The sequence below is a fragment of the Phyllostomus hastatus genome, unplaced genomic scaffold (assembly GCF_019186645.2).
Source record: "Phyllostomus hastatus isolate PE091 unplaced genomic scaffold, TTU_PhHast_1.1 phas_contig_150, whole genome shotgun sequence".
In the NCBI taxonomy this organism is placed as follows: domain Eukaryota; kingdom Metazoa; phylum Chordata; class Mammalia; order Chiroptera; family Phyllostomidae; genus Phyllostomus; species Phyllostomus hastatus.
The window spans coordinates 37731140-37752449 of NW_025333611.1; the positions used below are offsets into that span (position 1 = coordinate 37731140).

Here is a 21310-nt window from a genome sequence, read left to right on the forward strand (position 1 = left end):
TGTGAGGTTCTGTGAGACATCCAGATGGAGCTGCCCAGGAGGCAGCTGGGTGTGCGATTCTGTCACCCAGGAGAACTGGGCTGGGAATTCGGAGTGGGAGTGATCGGCACAGACGCCACGATGACAGCCATGGAGTGCGTGCGGGAGGGCGCTGGGAGGGGCGCCGATGGCCAGCTACGGCCGGGGACAGGCTTCTGGAGCGGCTGCAGAGGGGCCAGAAAACCGGGGCTTGGAGGCTCCTCTAAGATGAGGGGAGAGAGAGTTTTGAGGGGAGGAGCGGCCAGCCACACCACAGAGGCCACAAAAGATGACCACAGAAAAGGTCCATGGGTTGTCTATCCAGGTGTCTCGTGGACCCTGTCAGAGGGGTTTCTGGGAGGTGGTGGGTGGACGAACCCCCTGTCTAATCTAGGCGTCGGTCCTCTGCTGTCCCTTCACCTGCCCAGCTCCAGGGCAGGAACCCCCCATCCCTGAGCCCAGCACACGCAGGCTGGCTGGCTGTGTGCAGGAGTGGACTGAAGCCCCGTGTCCTAGGCCACAGAAAGCAAACAGCCCTGGCCATGGTCTCAGTGCCGGCCCCCTGCCAACCACGCTGGCATCGTCTCCCAAACTACCTCCTTTCCTTGCCGGCCTGGCTCAGCACTGGGGTGAGGCTGAGCGGCACGGGAAGGACATCAGGGATGTCCCCTCCTCCTACATGAGGGGCAAGGGGCTAGTCTTGCCTCTCAGAGCTCCTGGGGCACTTCACCCAGCACCCCACCTGTATGAGGGATCATCAGCCGGCCCCCGAGGAAGTTGAAGGTCCCGTAGGCCACGTTGCTGGTGCTGCGCGGCAGCGAGCGGAAGTAGTTCTGCGCGGACAGGCGGGAGACGAAGTCCTCCGCCTCGGAGGTGGGCGAGCTGTGGTGCAGCGTGTGGCGGCCGCCACTCAGTGGGCTGAGCAGGTGCCCGTTGCTGAGCTGGAACTTGGGGCTGGGGCCTTCCTGCCGGGGACACAGGCCACCTTGGTAGGTGGTGGTGGTGGTGCTGAGGTCTGGCTGGATTGTAAGCAGATGGGGATTGTCTGCGGGACAAAGACAGACTCAGGGAGTGGCACTGGGGGTGGCCCCGGGCGGCCCTTGACCTGGGGGCCAGGGCAGGAGTGCCCGGGGCAGGGGCCCCACACCTGCTTTGCTGGGCTTGATGCTGACGGGCTGGAAGCCCGAGGTGAGGATGGACGAGTCGGCCACGTCCGAGTCCAGCCCCTCCTTCTTGCGGCAATACACAAGGATGAGGGCGAGCAGCAGCAGCAGCAGGCACACGGCCACGGCGATGAGGCCCACGTAGAGGGCCACGTCCTCAGGCCCAGAAGCAGCTGTGGGAGACAGCGCAGCCTTGGAGGGGTGGGTGTTGGGGGTGGAGGAGGAGAGGCCAGTGGTCTCCACCCCAGGAGGGTGAGGCCCCATTCTTGGGCATGCGCAGCAGATGCTGGCCCAGGGAGCGTGGAGCCCCAGCCCTGCAGCGGCCACCACCTCACAGCAGCACTCCTTCCAGCAAATCGCATCCCTCAGAGGCCCAGTTCAGGCTGAGGTTGCTGCACCCAGAGAATGGCGAGGAAGAGAGACACTTCCCCAGATGGCCTGGGGCGGGGCTGCCAGGCTGAACCGGTTCTTCTGGGGCCCGGGGCAGCTGGGGCTGTGGGGACCTCCCAGGATCCTCAAAGCAGGGAAGCTGCTTCCTGGGGGGTCTGCCAATCTGGTTCCTGGGGTCCCTGCCAGGGCTCCTGTCATTGTCTTCCTCTGCAGGCCTGGGGCAGGGTGGGGAGGGGTGATTGAGTGCCTGGAGGAAGTGGTATTGATTTTAGAAGGGCTTTGCATAATGGAAGAAATGTCCATCAGAGAGGAATTGACACAGATAATTAGGTTTTTAATTGAAAGAATGGGGGAGGGTGTGTTCCAGGGGAAAAAAATCCAACGGAGATCTTTAATTGTTAGTTATGGCCTTGTAATTAACCGGCCGCACAAGCCTGTGTCCCCGTAGGACTCGCATGTGCACTTGGGGGACGGGGAGGAGGCAAAGCTGCAGGAGGGGCGAGGCGGGTGTGGGACGTGTACTGCGGCTGGCGCGTACGCACAGTAAGCCTCAAATGTACACATGTTCGGGGGGGCGGGGCGACGTATTGGGGCATGCAAGGGCACATGGTGGGTGTTCAAGGATGGAGGTCTCCCAGGGTCATGAGTTGGGAGAGGGGGTGCAGCCTGTGGCAGGGGACTGACTCCCTCGACCACCACCTCCCTGGGGCTGGGCAGGGCCCATCCTGCCAACTTGAGAGGGCAGAGAGCACTCACTGTGCACGCAAAGGTCGCTGGTGCAGTTGCGGGTGTCCAGGTCGGCTCCCCGGCACTCCTCGCCTCCGTTGCGGGGCGCCGGGTCCACGCACTCACGGCTGCGCCAGTGCGTGCAGTCCAGCCCGCAGGCTGACCACTTGCTCCATGGGCTCCAGCTGCCGTCCACTGGATGGGGGACAGACACGGACAGAGAGGGCACCGCGCAGTCAGCCTGGGCGGCCAGCTCGGGCTCTGGTGAGAGGCCAGGCCCAGGCCCAGCGGTCTGCAGGCCCTCTGGTGTCCAGCTGGCCTGGATGATGCATGCTAATGAGGGGAGGCACGATGACCCTTGCCCCACACTGACTGCACCTGTCCTGACTCTGCCTGGGGCCCTGGGATGCAGACCCCTGCCGAGACTGAGCCGGATGTGGGCAGAGCCCCGCCTCCGGCGCACAGAACCGTCCTGGGCTCAGACTGAGCCTGGCCCTGTGTACGGGCAGGTGGGATGGAGCCCTGGGGGCAGGCTGGTGGGCGCGATGGAGCCAGGGCGCGGAGATGGCGCGGTGAAGAGCGATGCGGAAGGCGGCGGCCGCTGGTACCTGGGCACAGGGTGGCGCAGGCCGTTTTCTGGACATTCTGCCCCTCACAGAAGGCGCCCCCGTTGAGAGGCGCCGGGTTGGTGCAGCTCCGGCTCCGTTTCTGCCAGCCGCGCCCACAGCTGGCGCTGCAGACGGACCACTCGGTCCACGTCGACCACCCACCGTTCACTGGCCAGACAGAGAAGGACTGGGGTCAGGGAGCGGGGGCTTCCTCTGACACGCTGGCCTCGAGGCTGGGGCAGGAGGGCTGGAAGGAAAGCCCTGGAGGGGAGGCCACGCTCTGCCAAATGTCCCCAGGCTGGCAGCACCCACTCCACGGCCCCTTCCTTCCGCCAGCAGGCGCCATGGGCACTAGGGGCAGCCAGCCCTGACTGCAGCTCTGGGCCCCTCTGGCTCAGACCCCAGCGTTTCACAGGGGCGATTCCCACCCCTTCCCTCTGCCTGCTCCTAGGGGTGCCCAGGACACTACTTCCCACCTGCAGTCACCTTTCCTAGTCTCCCTCTGAGCCCTCACCTCCTTCTGCACAACACCCCTGCCCACAGAGAAGCCAAGAGATGCTGTGGCTACAAGTGACCACCAACCCACCCCACACCTTCGCCCAGACACACCCTGTGGCTCCCGGACAGCCACAGTGGGGCCCACCTTACCCCGGCTCCCTCGAGCACAGGCTGCAGTGCTGCCCTGAGGACCCCTTCCGTGCCAGCTGCCCTCCCCGCCCCCCGCCGAGCCGGGGCCCACCGTAGACGACGACAGCCGCGGAGGCGCTGCGGCGGCGAGCCACGATGTTCTTGGCCACGCAGGTGTAGTTAGCCGTGTCGGCCAGGCGGGCCTGCCGCACCACCAGGCTGTGCTCCCGAGTGACATACACGTTGGGGTCCAGGGCCGGGTCTACCAGGTCCTCATTCCGCAGCCATTCCACCTGGGGGAGGGAGCCACACCCTGCACGGCTGCCCTGCTGGCCCTGCCCAGGTGACAGTGGCCCTGGGGGGGATGGCCTGGGGGGCTGAGTGGGCGGGCGGAGCCTAGGAGCCCTCTTACCTCTGCGGGGGGGATGCCCTCCGGTGGGCGGCAGGGCAGCACGATGCCTTGCTCCAGGGACACCTCCTTGGCCAGTGGCTCCTGCTCAAAATTCTTGCGCAAATCTGAAAGAACAAGAGTGTCCTGTGGCCTGAGCACCTCACGCCGGCCAGCTTGGCCAGCTCTGCCCTCCTGCCCCGCAGGGGCCATGGCCCATGGCGGGAGGATGTGCCAAGTGCCCGGGGGTCATGGGGGCGGCTGGGCAGTGCCCACAGACACTCCCACCATCGAGGCAGGACCTGAGGCTTTCTGACAGGGTCCCTCCCCCATGCCACCCTGGGGCCACACCCTGAGGGCGGGCCTGTACTCACAGGCGATGCGGATGTAGGCCTTCTGGCTCTTGGTGGTGCCCGAGGAGCTCCAGGCCACGCACTGGCACCAGTACTCCTCCAGCCCAAACACCTTCTCCACCTGCTGCCTCGAGACATTGATGCGGACCTCCATGGTGGGCAGGCCTGGGGGGAGGGGGTGCAGCTAGGGCCCGGCTGAGCCAAGCCTCCCACTCCAGTCCAGAGAACGGGCACTGGGGTGGTTCCCAGCCTGCAGGGAGCTCTGGGGGACCCACGGGGAGCCCAGTTTATTTCCCCTGATGGCCAGGAGTAGATTCTGAGCACTTCCACTCTTCACACTTCATTACCCAGGGGCCTGTCTCCCTGCAGTCGCTTACTGAAACGTCCCTAGCAGGGCTTCGGGCAGCAGGGGCTGGCCTCCCGGACCCTAGGGAGAGCCGGTGGAGCAGACTGGCCAGTCCTGAGGGCTTTGTGGGTATAAAAGGGTATAAAAGGGTGAGGAAGGATCTGGCTCAGCTCCCTGGGGGTTAGCAGGTGGCTCCTGACAGTGATAATGTAATAGCGGCTATTAACAATATAATTACACCATTGCCTAGTGTGATAATAGACCCCTGGGCTTAGCAAGCAATTCCCACATGCTGGCTTGTTATGTCCGCTGACCCGTCCCTGGACCACACACTCCCTCCCTCCTGGATGAGGGGGTGGAGGCTCACAGGAGCAGGGGCCTGCCAGAGGTCCCTCTGCTGTGGAGTATGCTCAGGGTGCCCTGGGGTCCCCATGGGGAGGCCCAGGCTGTGACGGGTATTGGGACCCACTCTGTGCCACCTGGGCAGGGGACCCCTCTCCAGCACGGGCTCAGGCCCCTGCCCTAGAACACACTGGGACCCAGGGGCGGGGGCACCAGGGGGGCCCAGACCTTCCCAGGACCCAGACGAGGACAGCAGCCCTTTCCTCCAGCCTCCTGGCCAAAACCAGTGTCCCGAGAGTGAGAAAAGACTGTTTGTTTCCAATTTCTCCTCCTTCTGACCCCAATTTCCCTCGGGTCATTGGCTTATCAGAAAGAGGGAGAGAGGCCTGAAGCAACGTGTTTCCATTGTTAGCAGAGAGATTCAATTAGGGCTGTGTTGCAGGAGGAGCAGCAGCCCAGCTGAGCAGGGAGGCTGGCTTCTCTCTTAATTTCTCCCACCACGTCTTCCCTGACCCCTGCCCACGGCCCTCCTCCGCCTCCCCGCACCCTGGCTCCCACGCTTTCTTGCACTGCCCATGGCTAGTTCTCACAGGAGACTGGGAGGCGGGTGGTGCCTCTGGACAAGGTAGTTACCTGGGGTTCTCTGGGGGTGGGGGGAGGGCTGAGAACTGAGGGACCCTCCCCGGGCCTGTGTACAGGAGGGGCCCTGGGCACCGGCCACCTGTCAAACACACTGAATCTTGAGGCATCTGAGGGCAAGCCACATGCATGCACCCAGAGACGCAGGCCTCCAGAACCTTCTGAGCTGGGAAGTCTTCCTCCCTGGACGACAAGTCTCGGACTGTCTAGGATGGGCCAATCCATCCCCGTCGGGGGTGGGGGAGCTCACGCACTGCCCAGCAAGTCAGCCGGGGGAGCTGGGCTAAATTTAAGTGTGCCTATTTCTTTCTCCCCACTCCTCCCACTCCTGTGCTGCCTTGTCCTGCCACCTCCTCGCCTCCTTCCTGCTGCCAGGAATGACGGCCAAGTATGTCCAGTGTGTATCGCCTCCAGGCTGCACCTTGGAGCCCCAGGAGCTCCAGCGGCGGGCAGACCCAGGGAAGACTCAGACCCTGCGTGACCGGTCCAGGAGGTGTGGGGCTGTGTCTGCTTCCCTGTGGGTCACTGAGCAGCCTGAGCCCTGGGAGGATTTGAGGGCACAGCTGTGTCTGGTACTGTGAGCAGATGCCAGGTCGGGGAGGGGTCCCTGCAGGCCCAGGAGTGGTGGGGTGGGAGTGGGGTCATGTGGGAAGGCCCAAGGGGCTGCTGAGTGCTTTGGGGGCTAGAGGATTGGTGGGGTGGGGGCTCAGGCTCTCCCTTCTTGCCAACCTGTATCTAATGACCAATTAGTTTGTGGGACACAGTAAATGACACCCCCAGGCTGGACTCCAGTGCTTGACTTTGCAGATTTCACGCTTTTCCAGTACCGTAGGTTTGGGTCCCTAACCCCTGGTCTCCTGGTTAGGGAATGGGGGCAAGTGAGGGGGGATGGGGTGCCGTTCAGCCACCCCTGCAGCCCCACCCATGCGAGCTGACCTCTGATCGCCACCACATCTGCCTGACCACAGGCCATCTCTGGGTCGGGGGCTATGTGTCTGCGTGTCTGCATGGTGCCGTGGATGAGACCTATTTGCGGGTAAGTAAGGGAAGCCTGTCTTCGAGCTCCAAAGCACTCGGTGGCTTTGGTTTGAGAAATCAAGATCAATGAAAACTCAGACCCTAAGGTGAGGTGCTCCGGGCAGGAGGGTCCTGGTTGTAGGGGTGGGACATGTCCCCGTGAGCTCTGCACGCTGTTGAGCTGGAAGGGAGCAAGGCCAACAGAGCCCAGCCGGGGCCCTGGTGTGCGGGCTGGGCCAGGGCCTCAGCAGAGCCAGGGATCCCCCACCTCCGGACAGCAGGAGACAAGGAAGGGGAGGCGGGGAGCCCCGGGGGGGGGGCGGCCTGGGGCCTTCTAGAGGTTCCGGGACAGACCCTCAAGGCTGCAGAAAGGTGGGTCTCTCTTCTGTGGCTTCCTCCTCCTCACCTGTCCTTTCCCTGGGGGACCTGACACAGCAGTGGGAGGACTCTGTTCTCAGCCTGGGACACCCCGCCCCTCTTCTCTCCCTGACCAGGTGCTTGCCCCACTCCGTTTCCATGTCACCTCCCCAGGCAGCCGCAGGCCTGCTCTCCTCTGGCTGCCACAGTCCCCAGCCCTCGCTCCCAGGTTGCTGAGCTGCCCACCTCTCCGTGGGGGCTGTGTCCGCAGCACGGAGCGAGTGCTCAGGGAGTGTGGGAAGGGTGAATAAATGAGTGGACACAAAAACAAAGTAATCACAGAGTGTGGGGTCCGTGAGCCCTTCCGTCATCTGGGGCCCACTCCCTCTGAACCCCTTTTCTCTGTGGGCACAGCCGCCTGGGCTGACACGGCAGTGGGGACCCACTCCTCCGCCCAGGGCCCCCAGGTGTTCTGGGGGCCTTCCCTCCTCTCCCCCATCAAGCTGTGCGGGCTGGTGGGGTGCTTCTGGGACAGGTCTTGGGGGATGCACAGAAGACCTCGGTGGAGTCCAGCTTCTCCTGGGAATCTGGGTGGTGGAGACAGAGCTGGCAACACCCTGACCCCACACCGCCCTCGGCGGCAGTGGCCTGCAGGCCCCTGGCTGAGCCCCACTTCCTGCGGCCCGCATGCCACGCAGCCGGCCTCACCGCTGCCCCCGTCCGTGCTGTGCTCGATCGCGTGGTCTGCCTGGCGCACCCACTCGCCGTTGCACTTGAAGAAGATCTGCGTGGCGGGCCTGGCCTTGCACACCAGCAGCACAGGCTTGTTCTTGACGATGTACACGTCCTCGGGCTCCACCAGGAAGTGGGGGAACAGGTCCGGGCTGGCGCCGGGCACCGGGTTGGCCGCTGTGGCACTCTGCTGGGCACCTGCAGCAGGGCAGAGTGGGGGGCGGGGGTGACCCAGGACTCTGCTGGGCTGGGGGGCCCTCTGGGGACTCCCTGCCATTCAAGGGCGGGGCTGGGCCAAAGGGAGCCCACCGGGGACCGAGGGAGGAGTGAGGCTGGGCTGCTAAGTGTCCTGCCGCCACCTCAGAGTCCCCCTATGTAAAGTAGGGGAAGAGCAGCCCCCCACTTCTGAAGACTGTGGGGCGATGCAGTAGTCAGGCTTGTCAAGGCCCTGGTAGGAGTTCGGGGATCGGGTGAGGCAACGATATTCGGGAGAAAGCTGGGGGTGGGGAAAGAGGACCCCAGCAGGGGCATCAGTCCCTTCCTCTGTGCCAGCTGCCTCCGGGCAGCTTCTGGGTTGATCCCCATTCCTGGCCCCTCACACAGTAGGTGCTCAGAAAATACCAAGTGAATGAACGCGGGGAGTGGGAAGAGCTTAGAGGAGAGGCCCCAGGGAGGGCCGGTGGCCTGGGCTGGCACAGGATGGGAGCCAGGACGGTGTCTGGGAGCCTGAGGGACCTGGGCCACATCCCACCCTTCAAGGAGACCTGAATATGGGCTTCCTTCTAATTTTAACCAAAAACCACAAGCATCCCACAAGTCATTTGTTGCTAATTACACAGGTAATTGGCTCTGAGGCTTTGGTGGAGGTAAAGCCCCGAAGTCTGACAGGCTGCTGGACCAGCAGGGCCCCTGAGGGCAGGGCTGGAGTGGGGTGAAGGGGGTGGTGGGAGGAGGGGGCACCCTCAGTCCCTTCACCCAGCTGCCCACCAGACAGGTCCTGGATGGCCCGGCCTCCCTCAGAGCTGCAGGGATGTCCCCACGAGCACCCACTCTGTCCACAGTGGCCTCTACGCCAAGACGGGAAAAAGGTTTCAGAGGCCACTTGTGTCCCCTGCTAGTGGTGACCTGGGCCGAGGTGCCGTTTGCCCTGGGGGGATCTGGAGGTGCCTCACCAGGTCAGTCCCCGGCTCCACACCCTTCCCACAGGCAGCCCTAACTCCCGGAGGGCTTGTGCCCACCCTCGGAGGCATCCACACAGCCCTCCCCTGCCACCTTTCTAAGGTGGGAATTGGCCCCCTTCACCCCAAGACTATAGTTTTGGGGATGGGACCTGTGTGGGGTCGTGTGGGTGTCCTGGGCCAGGCAGGTGGGCTGGGAAAGCCCACTGTGAGGCTGAGAAGCCTGGTGCAACTTCAGGAAAGCCCCCCGACCCCACAGCCACTTTGCTCCTCCGAGGAATGGGGAGAGAGCACCCAGTTCCGAGGGCTGCTGAGAGGCTGGCGCGGAACCAGGCGTCAGTGAGGGCTGGGGAGCACCAGCCGCTGTCAATGCCCAGGGCTCTTGTGTGATGATGGCAAAGGGCCGCATCTTCCTCAGCTCAGGAGCCCCCACAGCGTCTCTTTGGGGGTGTGGGCTGATGAGGAGAACCGAGGCACAGAGCTGACGGTGCCTTGCCCGCAAGATGGGGGCAGTGGGGATGCAGGCAGAGGGGAGAAGCCATTTAGGTATCTTACTAATGGGGATTCTGAGGCCTGAGGGCAGTCACCCTGGACACCCCGGCTCCGGCCCTGGACTCAGAAAGCGTCCGGGGCAGACTTGTGCCCTCCACTTGCTCTTCACCATCACTCAGCAGCTGCTCGTGCGCCCCTGACCCAGGCGGTAGGTTCAGGCTGAAGGCTCAGGCTGCAAGGTCCAGAGAATAGACAAGCTCCCGAGTGTGGACCTGCAGTGGGAAGCTGGAAGTGGCCTCTTGAGACATTTCTCGGGGAAGCCACAGCAGCTCAGCAGACTCCGGGCCAAGGCAGACCCCTGAGTGGGGCCTGCGGGGGCTTGGGGGCAGGGGCCGCAGGCTTGGGAAGGGTGTGGGAGCTCACAGTGGCAATGCCATCCTGCCTGTGACTGCCCCGTGTGGAGACTCAGGGTGGCCTGCACCTGCCTGCTGGCTGGGGCTGGTGGGCAGGGGTCCTGGCTGGGGGTACAGGCGGGGAGGGGCGAGTGGCTCTCTGGCCCCTCCGTCCATCACAGCGCCACTCACGGTGGCTGCCCACTGAACCCAGCACCATCCCTCGTGTCTGCATTTAACTGCTAATGAAAAATAAATGTACTGTGACCAATAAGTGACATAGCTCACTTCTCTGGGGCCTCTGTCAGACCACGCTGGTGTAGCCTCCCCTCCTTACCCTGGGGCCGCACTTGTTGGGTGGAACCTGAGGGGGACCCTCTGGGTGACTGCAATGCTCTGCAGCAAGGGCACTCCAAGGCCGGGCGTGGGCCAATCCCAGCCCCCTGGTGTCCTCCTGGGGCTACAGAAGCTGCCTGGGCAGCCAGGACTGCCTTACCTCCCTCTGGGCCCTGAGCCCACTCGTGACCTCTGCCCGGCGGTCAGCACTGTTAGCCTGACTGATACCTCATTGTCCCAATGAGGCCTCTCCCCTCCACACTTCGGGCTACCAGAGGGAGTACTTTTTGAGGGGAATCCTGTACTTGCCTATTAAAGATAATACAAGGCAGTGTATGCTCACTGTGAAATGATCGACGATCTTTTCAACAGGGCAGGCTGGATAGTTCACCGCAGTCCCCACCCTTCCCTATTGCCCTGCCTGGGTTGCTTCTTCTATTTCTGTTGATTGACTGGCTTCCACAGGCATTTCGGGATGATGCCAAGTGCCTCTGGCTGGTATCACTGAACCAACCCCCTGCTCCGGCCCAGTCAACTGTCTTGCCTTCCCGTGCAGACGCCCACTGCCCACTCCCCCCTGCCCTGCGCACTCTCTGCTCATGGTCTGCTCTCTGTCTGAAACCCCTTCCCTTCGCCTCTGCCAGCGCTCTCCCACCTTCTCCTCCGGGCCCAACTCCATGGCCACTACCTCTGGGAAGAGGGGGCCCCCACGTCACCCCCCCAACGTCCTGGGGCCACTCAGCCCTCCCTGCATTCGGGGCCAGCCCTCACTGTGCTGCAGTTCCTACCACAGGAGGGGCAAGTGAGGGGCTTCGGCCTCCATCCCCACCACCAGCCTGTCCACCCCTGGTCCCTGCCACCCAGTCCAAGGCTCCCTAGTCTCATGTCGGTGACTGGGGACTTGGATTGGGGTGCCTGTCCCCACTTTTTTGGGGGCTGCTGAGGTGACAACATGGAAGAAATGCTGTCCCTGGTAGACACCCCAGGGCTGCAGGGGGCAGGACCCACTGACTACATGGCCCTGCCACCTCCCAAACCCCATCCCCCAGTTGTCCAGAGGCTCCGCCCCCCCCCCCCCAAGTTTTTCCACCGTCACAGAACAGGGCCAGCTGGGCCCTGGGATTCAGGAGATCTCCCTTGCTCACTTAGCCATCCTGACGGGCTCTTGGTCACTGGGACTTTGCAGACGGCTCAGCCCCTGCAGTGGGAACCCTACTTTCAGTGAGCCCTGGGGCTGGTCTGCTGGCCCCCACCTGTCTCAGTAGGCACTGGCGCCTCTGCTCTGGCAGCTCCATTCAGGGTGGCAGGCACGATCCCAGCTGTGGCCCACCGCTGGCCCTGGGAAGACCAGTCTGAGTGTGTGCCCATGTGTGAAGGGAGGCTGTGGCTATGGGGGGATGAGAGGCCAGCGGGGTGGACCATGGTGGGCCTACCTCATGTGGAATGTCCACCCAGCCTTCCACTTTCAGCAAATGTGTCACCTCCTCCAGGTGACCGTCCTGAATCTATACTCTTTGTTACCTGCCCGAGTGCCTACCTGTCCTCTGAACTTCCCTCCAGGGTGCACACCACATTCAGGACCAGGGTGGATTTGTTTGCCTTTGCCCCTGCTTGGGGAAGGAAGCTCGGCTTGACCTGGATACTGATGGAGTGTTTGCTGAGTGACTGAACGACCACCCTTTCTTCTCCCTTGAATTTCAGAAGGTCTGCCCACTAGTGGCCCTTTTACTCTGCAGGGAGCCCCGAGGGGGTGCAGAACAGCCCAGAACAGAGCTGCGGGCGGGCCAGGAGAGGGATCTGCACCGCAGGCTGCCCACCCACCCACCGTGCTGCTGCTCCGATGCTGAGTCCCCGCTTCTCGCCTGCAGTTGGGATGATAAGACCTCCCTTGCAACTCGGAGGCCCAGGGTGGGTGTGAAAGTGCTTTCAAATGTTTTATTTTTAAAGGCACCACGAAAATATGAGGTGTGATTAATCAAGCTATTAGCCAGCTCATGTTTGCTGCGAGGGACTCAGTCCCTGGGAGCGAGAGGGGCAGGCCGGCTGGGGGCAGGGGGCACCTTTCATCCTCCAAGTCCCCCACCTCAGGGACAAGCAAGGGGGTGGGGTGGCAAGCCCCTGCTTATTCTACTTCCCTGAGAATGTTCTGCAATGGGTTGGAGGAGGGGGCTGGGGCCCAGCAGCCTCTGTCCTACATCAGTCCAACTGCCAACACCCCCCTCCTGCAGCACTGAACCCCCATTCCGGGGGCCTGGGCTCCCAGCCAGCCTTGCCTGCAGACATGCATTTGGTAGGTGCACTTGGGGCCCGGGTGTTGTGCTCCACAGGCCCAGGCAGGTGGAGCAGAGTACCCGAGCCCAGGGCCCATGCACCTCGCCCTTCCCCTGGGGTTGGAGGCCCTGCTGACCCGGAGCCTGACCTGCCACCTGGCCTCGCCTGGAGCGCACGCCACATGCCCTCTGGGGAGGCCTCTCCACTGTCTGCAGTCCTTAAGGGCTGCGTTCATTCTGGTCCCAGCTCCGCCCCCTTCAGTTAACAGCACTGGACTTTCAGCAGAAGTGCCCACCCCCACGCCGTCCAGGTCATCCGGTCACTCAGTGCAGGCGGGCTGACTCTGTCTCTGGCTCCAGAGGTGACCACCCAACACTGACTGGCTCCCAGAGCAGGTCACTCCGTCCCAGCAGGTGGGGTTCTGGGATTTGGGCTGGGCTGCTGGAAGAGAGAACCTCCTTCTGCAGGGCTAGTGCTGTGGGTCCCAGGGAGGCCTGGTAGAAGGGGAGGGCTGGCCGGGCCTGACGTGCAGAGGCCACCAGGGAAGAGAGGGGCCGTGGCCTTGGGCCTGGGCTCCCACTGAGCCTGGACCCCTCTCTGGCCGCAGCCGGCTGCAGAGAGACCTTGCATCGCATGGATTCACCTGGCCATCTGTTCCTGGCCTGGCCCACTTCTTCTCCCCTTCAAGTCCTGCTCTAACACCCCCTCCCCAGAAGCTTCCCTGACCCCAGACAGAGCGGCTGGCCACAGTCCCCTGAGCTCTCACAGCCCCTGGGCAAACTTGCATCACTCCTATTTGTCACTGTTTACAACTCTGTCAGCACCTAAGAGCAGGGGCTGAGTGGTGACATTGCCCACCTTTTGTGCACCCTGGCCAGGGTCCCACACAGGGAGGGCCCAGCACGTTTGTTGGATGAATGTTGGACAGCATTCCCTCACTGGGGACCAGGCCCAGAAAGGAGGGTCAGAGATGGAGGACACACATTCAGATTCCAATTGATCAATCAATCAGAAACCTGTGCGGGACCCAGGGGAGGCAGATGGTGCTCCCAGTGGTGGGAGCGATCGGGGACGCCAGCAGAAGCACGAGGGTGGGGAGCTGTGTCTCCTGTACCCCAGTGGCCCGAGCTGGTTTCCTGAGTTGTTTCTTAAACTCAGGACAGTCTATGATGGAGGAGCTTCCCTCAGGGGCTCTGCGGGGCAGAGGCGGGATCGGCACTTGCTGTCAGCCAGACAGGCAGGCAGACAGACAGACAGACAGCTGTGGGGAGGCCCCAAGACTACAGATCATAAAATACCTGGCACAGCACGTAAAACCCCCGCACTGGCCACCGGCAGCTTCCTGACACTCACAGCCCGCTCCTGCACCTGAGCGAGACGCCTGTTTCTCAAGCCTTGTTTCCTCGTGTGGGGCTCACCCTGCACCAGGATGGGGTGCCCTGCCCCGGGTCTCGTGGCACCCACCCTTCCTCGCCCTTGGGTCTGTTTCTCAGTCCTCTCTCTCTCTGGCCGTCAGTGCCAACAGCAAGGACTTCCTGGAGGGCAGGCAGGGGCAGGTCCGAGTGCAGGCTCTTTTGCCCAGGGTGGGGGGTGTTCAGTGAACAAGGGAGGGGTGACTGCAGACTCTGCTGCTGAGGAGCGTGCAGGGGTGAAGGTGACCGGGTGTGCGTATGAAGGGAGGGCTGCTCTCCTGACCCGTGCTCACACACGCGGGTGTGCGGCACTCTGGTTTCCATGGTAATGTGTGTGTGAAAGTGTCAGCAGCAGCCACCACCTCCCCATCAGAGGAAAGTCACCCTCTTTGCCAGAGGGCTCTGGGGCCCTGCCCTGTCACAGGGATAGACGAGCACCACGAGGAGGATGTGCGCATGCTAAATGGCAAGGGACAAAGGAGGTGGGGGTGGGGGGCATGGAGGAGGCACCACCTCACCAGCTCAGGAGACTTGCATCCGGTCGGTGTCCACCCCCAGCTACCACGGAGCAGGCAGCTGTGCATGATGACCGTGAGGCTCAGGACTTGCCTGGGGTCGCACAGCCACAGAGGGCAGTGGGGGCTCTCCCTGCCTCCCAGGGCAAGGAGGGCAAAGTGTGGGCAGGGGTCTGGGGTTTCCCAGACCAGCGTCTGGCCTTCCCACCACACCACCCCTGCTCACTCCCTGTACTGCCCAACCCTGTTTCTCAAACCTTCCAAGCTGAGCCCAGCACTGGGCCTTTGCACATGCTCTTCCCACCTCCCTCTGCTCTCTTGTGGGTGCTCCCTCCAACCCCAGGTCTCGGCTCTCATGCTGCCCCCTCCCAGAGGCCCTCCCTGACTGCTGTGTCCCCACCTCTTCAGTCCATTTTCCTCAGAGCACTCACCACCGTCTCACCTCATCTCCTTACTGTCTGTGTCCCATCCCCTGAAATAGGTCACCATGACAGGGACCACGCTTGCCGTCCTCACTGCTGCAGTGCCAGAACCCGGCCCAGGGCCTGGCCCACATCAGGCGCTTCGTAAACGCACTGGAAGCTCGGAGGAACCCACGGCCTCCCCACTGTGAGTGGAGCCCACGCCAGTGCCCACACCAGTGCCCACTCCGGTGCCGCGCCTCTGCCTCGCTCAGAGTCCCATGCCTGCAGTGAAGGGGACTTTGAAACCCCCGGGATGCAATGCCCGGGAGTGTGTGCTGTGATGAGGGACTGTCCCGGGGACGCCTCCCGGGGCACCTGCCTGCCCGGGGGCCTTACTTCAGACCAGAGAAATAGTTAATAAAGCTGAGGCCTAAATAAGCATTTGATTAACAAACGATAAAATAGCTATTGTGTCCCCGAATTAAGCTATAATTGTGGCTGATAATTGGCTGGTTAGGATTTAATAAGCTGCAATTAAATAGAATGGAATCCAGGGTAATTATGTGGTCGCAGAGCCCAGCGAGAACTGGGAAGGAAGGCTTTCTCCTGCTTTGGAATCTTCTACTGGTGCAGTGCGCTGCTGGGGGCGTGTTTCTGGGCTGGGTGCATGTGCGCATGCGTGCCGGTGCTGTGCGCGACCGGCCTCCTCCACCATTCACCTCGCAGCGGTAGCCAGGGTTGGGGGGGACTGGCCCCGCCCCCTCACCACTGCGAGGGGCGAGGTGGGCACCCAGGCTCTGAGCCCACCAGGGTCTGTGGCAGCCCGAGCTGAAAGACATAAAAGGACCCCGGGCACAGCTCCCTGCAGGAGGGTGGCCTTCCTGTCTTTCTAATGAGAAGACTGCTCCGAGATGGGAAGGACTTGCTCAAGGTCACACAGCAATCAGTGGCCAGGCCAGGCCAGATCCGCAGATTGTGCATGGATCGAAGGTGATTCTGACTGGCCAGGAAGCTGGAGGATGCCCCCCATCCCACCAGGCCCCCAGGCATCTTCCCTCATTTCCATTCGTGTCCTTCCCCAGGTCAAAATACAACCTAAGTAAGGATGGGTGACTGTCCCACACACGCACCCTGAAGACGAGGTGCTCCCCACCCCACCTGCCATCCCCTCCTCCGAGGCCAGCCCTCCCACCCGAGGCCCTGGTGGGTGCAGACCTCCTGGCGGCTTCAGCCCAGCACGCTGCCCCTGCCCCAGCCCCAGCGAGTCCAAGGGGATGATGAATGGCACTGCCAACTTGCCGTTTATGACCCATCAGCATTTTTACAATGTTGCTGGCAATTAATTTAATTAAAGACCCTGTCCCAGATATGGCGGCATTTCATATCTCAGTGGTTTAATGGGAGCCTGGCCAGAGCAGAGGCAGGGGTGGGGGTGGCCCAGGAGCAGCTGCCCTGCTCCCCACCAGCCTGGCTCCACCCAGCACCCACAGGTCAGGACAGCAGCAGCCCGATGGAGCCCAGACAGCAGGGAGGCCACATGGCGACCTGCCTCTGGGAGGCTCTGCCCACACCCCTGGCCAGCACGTGCACACACAGTCGCACCACCACAACGGAATCCACAAGGATTTTCTCACTTAACTCTCACGACTATTCTAGGAGCCAAAGAACTATTTTAAATCTCCAACTTGCAGGCAATGAAACCGAGGCACAGAGGGGTGGAATCAGTAGAAAGGGATGGATTCCCACCCAGGCAGGCTGGCTACAGGGCCCCCATGCTCCTGACCAGGACACAGGCGGTCAGCCCAAGTGTGTGTGATGGACACAACATGCCAGGGGCTGTGCAAGGCCCAGGCCAAACAACGGTGACCAAGGTGGGCTCCAGTCCCCACCCCATGGGGTGTCCAGTGGCCACAGCCCCACCTGACAAGCCCTGGGCATATGGCATGCCAGAATCACCTCCCCAGGGCTGGGTACGTGCACCATGCCCCCATGTACACGCCATGCACACCGCCACTGCCCGCTGTCCTCCAGGCTGAATCTGGCTGGGATGGCTGCTGCCCAGGACAGCGACCCTGCAGCCACTGGTCACTGGTCACCCTGGGACCCATTCTCAGCAGCCAGCCCACCTGGCTCCTCCTCTTACAGGGGCCTGCAGGGAAAGCCGGTCACGGATCCAGCCTCTGCTGGCGGCGGCAGCGGCAGGCACACACCCCAGCCTCCCCCCACTCCTTGCCACTGCCGCTGCCTGGCTGTGCCCTTCCCTCTCCCGGGGACCTTGCCTCTGCACCCCCTGCCCCCCACCAAGCCAGCTTCCTGCACATGGCTCCCCACCTGGGGCCCTCAGCTCTGCTCTGCTGAACTCCATCCCAATGCTTTTCTGGTCTCTGGATGTCCCCAAGGACCTCCCACCTGCCATCACTTGCACCAGGGTTGGTGCTGTCAGCAGGGCCACACCCCGTGCTGCCTCAGGGTGCATCTCACCGACCTCCGTGCTCCCTGGGACGTCCCCTACTGCAGCCCCTGAGTACCCCCAAGCCTCCCTACCCACTCCATCCTCTCACTTCATGGCTGCTCAACTCACTCAGCACGCCCCCCAGTGGGCCTTCCTGTGACCACTTGCTGGCTTCAGTGCCATTGTCAGCTATGCTGCCACAGAGCTATTTCTAGAAAGAAAATCTGATCCCATGCTTCAAACCCCTGCAAGGGATTCACTGACTACAGGGTGAAGGTCAGCTCCCCACACCCCACACCCGACACAGCAGCCTCACTCTGGGCACTGGCCCACACCTGCCAGCCAGCTCGGCGCAGCCTCTCATCCCCCACTCCCTGCTCACTGGGCACCTGTAGGGAACCCCACTCACTCCCAGTGCCCCCACCTGTTAATTTGTAATGCAAGGTGTCGCCTCCCCCAGACACCCTCCCAGTCCCTCTTCACACAGCTTGCTGCCCTGGCTGTGGCTGCGAGACCGCTGTCTGCCTGGCGTGGGCTGGTTCTGTGGGGTGGGGCGGGCGGGGGCTGCCTCCTCCAGCAGACTGGGCACCGTCAGGTGCGTGCGGCAGGCCCGAGCCCTCTCTGCTCTGCGGTGTCCGACTCAGTGACCAGTAAGCTGGGGGTCAGTGACTGCAGTTGAGTTGGTGTCCACCCCGTTCTCTGCAAGCTCCAGAGGTGGGCACTGTGTCCGGTTTGTCCCCGTCAGCAACTGGCCCACGGTATGCACTCACTGAGGGGATCAGGAGACTGGGTCTCTAGTCTCTGTGCACTCTGCCTCTGCCGGGCTGTGCGGCTGTGGGCAAGCCCTTGTCCTCTCTGGGCCTCAGGCCAATTCAGGCGCCCTTGGGGGGCCGAGAATTGGGGGCCGAGAAAAGTGGAGAGTAGAATGGCCGTCCAAGGGGTCAGCTCAGCCAGGCCATTTGCTGCCACCCGAGGCCGGCCAGCCAAGAGGTGCCAGATTTTTTCCTTTCAGGAGAAGCTGGAAATCCATTTTTATGAGAAACTTCTTGTTTAAAATGTTGACAACTAATTTAAACATTTAGACACTGTGGGCCAAACAAGCTGGCAGGCCAAAGCCAGACTGGACAATGTCCAAGGTCTCCTCTGACTTCACAGGCCTGAGGAGTGGGGTCATGCACAGCAGGACGAAGCTCTGGTCTCCCACCCTCCCCCACCCTTCCCGTCCTTGCCAGCACCCAGCCATCCATTCCTCTCCCGGGACCCGCCTCGTCACAACCTGCTGGAGGAAGCCCCCTGGCACCTGGCAGAGGGTGGAGGGGCCCGCTGTCCATCACCCCAGGGGGTCGGCATTTAGTCCTCAGCACACGTTATACCCTCGGCCGGGACCTGGGGCGTCCCTCTTGGACAAAGTGCGGCGTCAGGAGAGGGAGACAGACCGAGGCCTGGCTCGCTTTGCCTGCCTGTGCGTGGGGCCTGAGGCCCTGACCAGGGGGACACTGCCAGAGCTGGGGACTCAGGCAGGCAGGTGTGCGTGGTGGTGGAGGCACTCCACAGGGATACCCCCAAAATGCAGGAGCCTAGGCCTGGCTTCGGCCTTCCAGCTGGGAAGAGGGTGTTTGGCTGCACCCAAAACATCCCTGCAAGACAGTAATGAGCCCTCACCCCATTTTAATTACTTACTGTCCAAATAATTACTACCTTGTTTATTTCACTTAATGGCAGCCATAGTTTTTCTCCTGATATTGATTTCATGTTTTCTTGGCTTGTTCATTATCTTTCCTGCCCCCTTAATGGGCTCTGAGGTCTTGTGGTAGAGGAGAGGGGGCCGGAGGAAGCGGGGGCTGGGGGCAGGAGGCACGAGAGGGGACACAGAGGAAAGGGAGGCAGCCTTGGCCTTGCTGTGCAGCCCAAGGCCAGCCGCTGCCCTCTCTGGGCCTTGAATCCCAGAGCCTCAGATCCCTGCACACCCTCTTGTACCTTGATGCCATCGGGGTGGGAGGTTTCAAAATGAACACAAGGAGGGAGAGGGCGGCAGAGGAGAGAGACGCTGGCGCCCCCCACCCCCCGAGGGCCCCTAAAGGGACGGGCAGGCTCAGAAAGGCATGAGGGGATGTGGGGGAGGGGATAAAAACTTAAAAATATACTTAAAAAAGGCATGAGGGTGGGAGGGGTGGGTGAGGGGAGGGTGCTGGGGCAACATTAATGGCAGCACGAGGGAGGGAGGGGACACTCCTGGAGACCAGCTCGGAGGAGACTGCCCTGTGGGGGCTGCTGCTTGGTTGAGACATGGCGGAGCCTCCTTGTCCCCATTTCCCCCAGGTCTGGTGGGGAGGGAGTAGGAGCACCCTCATGAAGCCCAGACCCTCCCTGGACCTGACCTTCACCCTTGGCCTCTGCCGCATCTGCTGGCCATCGCCATGGAAACGTGGGTGATGCTTTGCTGTCATGGGCTACGGAAAAGCAGCCCACCTGATCTGGCGGGGGGATGGTAAGGAGAGATGGGGACAAAGAGGGAAGGGAGCATCAGGGTCTCTTTGGGCAGACATTTAGAGCCTCTTGAAGGAGTCATTAGCTTTTAATAAATCACTAATAATTGCATGAATATTTAAATCTTAATAAAAAATACACTGGGCACAGGGAGTCTCTGTGTGGGTAGTTATTACTATGGGGCTGGAATATGCAAAAGTTGGTATCGGTCTGACTGAACTGCTGTTACCGCTGCAGCTAAATGGGTAATTGGGAGTGAGCGACGCTATCAGCGGGTGTAAATCACACGCAGTAAACCCAGGGCATTAACTGAGGGTTCATTATCCATTATCTCTGCGCTTGCTCCCCTTAAAACGAACTTGAAGTATGTCAGTGAGAAACTTGCAGGTCTTAAAGAATTGAGGGAAGCTGAAATTGCTGAGGGCCTCCCACCTCAGCCCCGTTTCCTGGTGGGGGTCCCCACCCAAAAGTGGCCCTGGAGGAGGGCTCACAGGTCAGTGTTCGGCCCACACATACTAGCTGTCTTGCCCGAACCAGCCCTGACCCTCTCCTGAAGCCCTGCCCCAGAGGGGGTGCTGGGGGGCAGTGGGCCTCCCAGCTGCTGTGTGTGGACAATTGGCCAGAGCCCGACTTCGGCAGGACGTGGACAAGGTGGACCCCCATTTGCCCCCAGACCAGAGTGGGGGTGCTGTGGTCGGAGCAGCACATGTGGAGTGGGGTCGGGCTGGGTGGGCAGCTGGGTGGGGGTGGGGTGGGAGAAGGGTGCCCCTGGGGAAGCTCCAGGCAGGCAGAGCATTTGCAGAGCGGCTGCATCCGCCCCCTGCCAAGATGCACATTCAGGCCACAGGCCAGCTTGCTGCAAGGTCAGCATGACCTCCTCCTGGGTGAGTTTGCTCCCCAGCAGCCTCGGGCCCCCTCTGCGCCAGTCGCCAGGACTGTGCCTGTTTGCCCTCGCGCCCTCCCTGACAAGTCCTGGGCTGTGGCCCCTCTCCGGAGCTCTCTCACCCGTGGGAGACAGACGCTGACTGTGGGCCAGAGCAGTAGGCTCAGGGCTCACCCTCGAGCTGTCCCGAGAGGCCCCGGCAGCAGCGAGAGCACCCGGCGGGGGCCTGATCTGAGGCATCCCGGAGATGCCGGGATGGTCCAAGGGTCTCCAAGGGTCTCTCCGAGGGTCTCCAAGTTGAGGGTCTTGACTCTCCTCCATCAAGGACAAGAAAACCGCACTTGACACTGCCTCTCTCTAGACTGGGTCCTGTCTCTCTCTCGCCTGCTGGGTTCCAGTTCCGCCCTTTACCTGGTTCCAGATCAGCTCTTACAGTCCGGCTTTCCCCTCCAACTCCTCAATGAAACCCTTTTGCCCATTTGCCAAGGACCCTTGCCCTCAGGGCTCTGCAGAGGCTTCCCCCTGCCCACCATCCCCGACCTGCTGGTCCCTGGCTCCTGGGGAATGGCAGGGTTCCACGAGAACCCGGAGGCCGAAGGCTCCCAAACCCCACTTGCAGGACATTTGGGCCCATCCCCGCAGGATGCTTCCCCTCAGCTCTGCTATGTGGCCACCCCAAATGGCCAGCCCCCATGAAGACTGCCCTACTAGATACCTGCTGGACCTGCCTCTTCCGTCCTTGTTTCTCCTCTCCCTGCAGGTGTCACAGGCCACTGTCCTCC

At 62.1% G+C, this 21310-nt stretch overlaps 1 protein-coding gene across 2 annotated transcripts in view; it reads right to left on the minus strand.

The window, feature by feature from the left end:
* Positions 1–21310, minus strand: part of UNC5A (unc-5 netrin receptor A) — a 52311-nt gene that overhangs the window by 4971 nt on the left and 26030 nt on the right. The window contains exons 2-9 of one of the 2 annotated variants that reach the window (XM_045825398.1): positions 7683–7904; positions 4295–4438; positions 3945–4048; positions 3645–3825; positions 2906–3073; positions 2328–2492; positions 1166–1354; positions 761–1063 (exon numbers count right to left, since the gene is read on the minus strand). In XM_045825398.1, coding sequence (XP_045681354.1) covers positions 761–1063; positions 1166–1354; positions 2328–2492; positions 2906–3073; positions 3645–3825; positions 3945–4048; positions 4295–4438; positions 7683–7904 — 1476 coding nt within the window. The remainder of the gene's footprint in view (positions 1–760; positions 1064–1165; positions 1355–2327; positions 2493–2905; positions 3074–3644; positions 3826–3944; positions 4049–4294; positions 4439–7682; positions 7905–21310) is intronic. The other variant, XM_045825409.1, reaches the window with a different exon arrangement.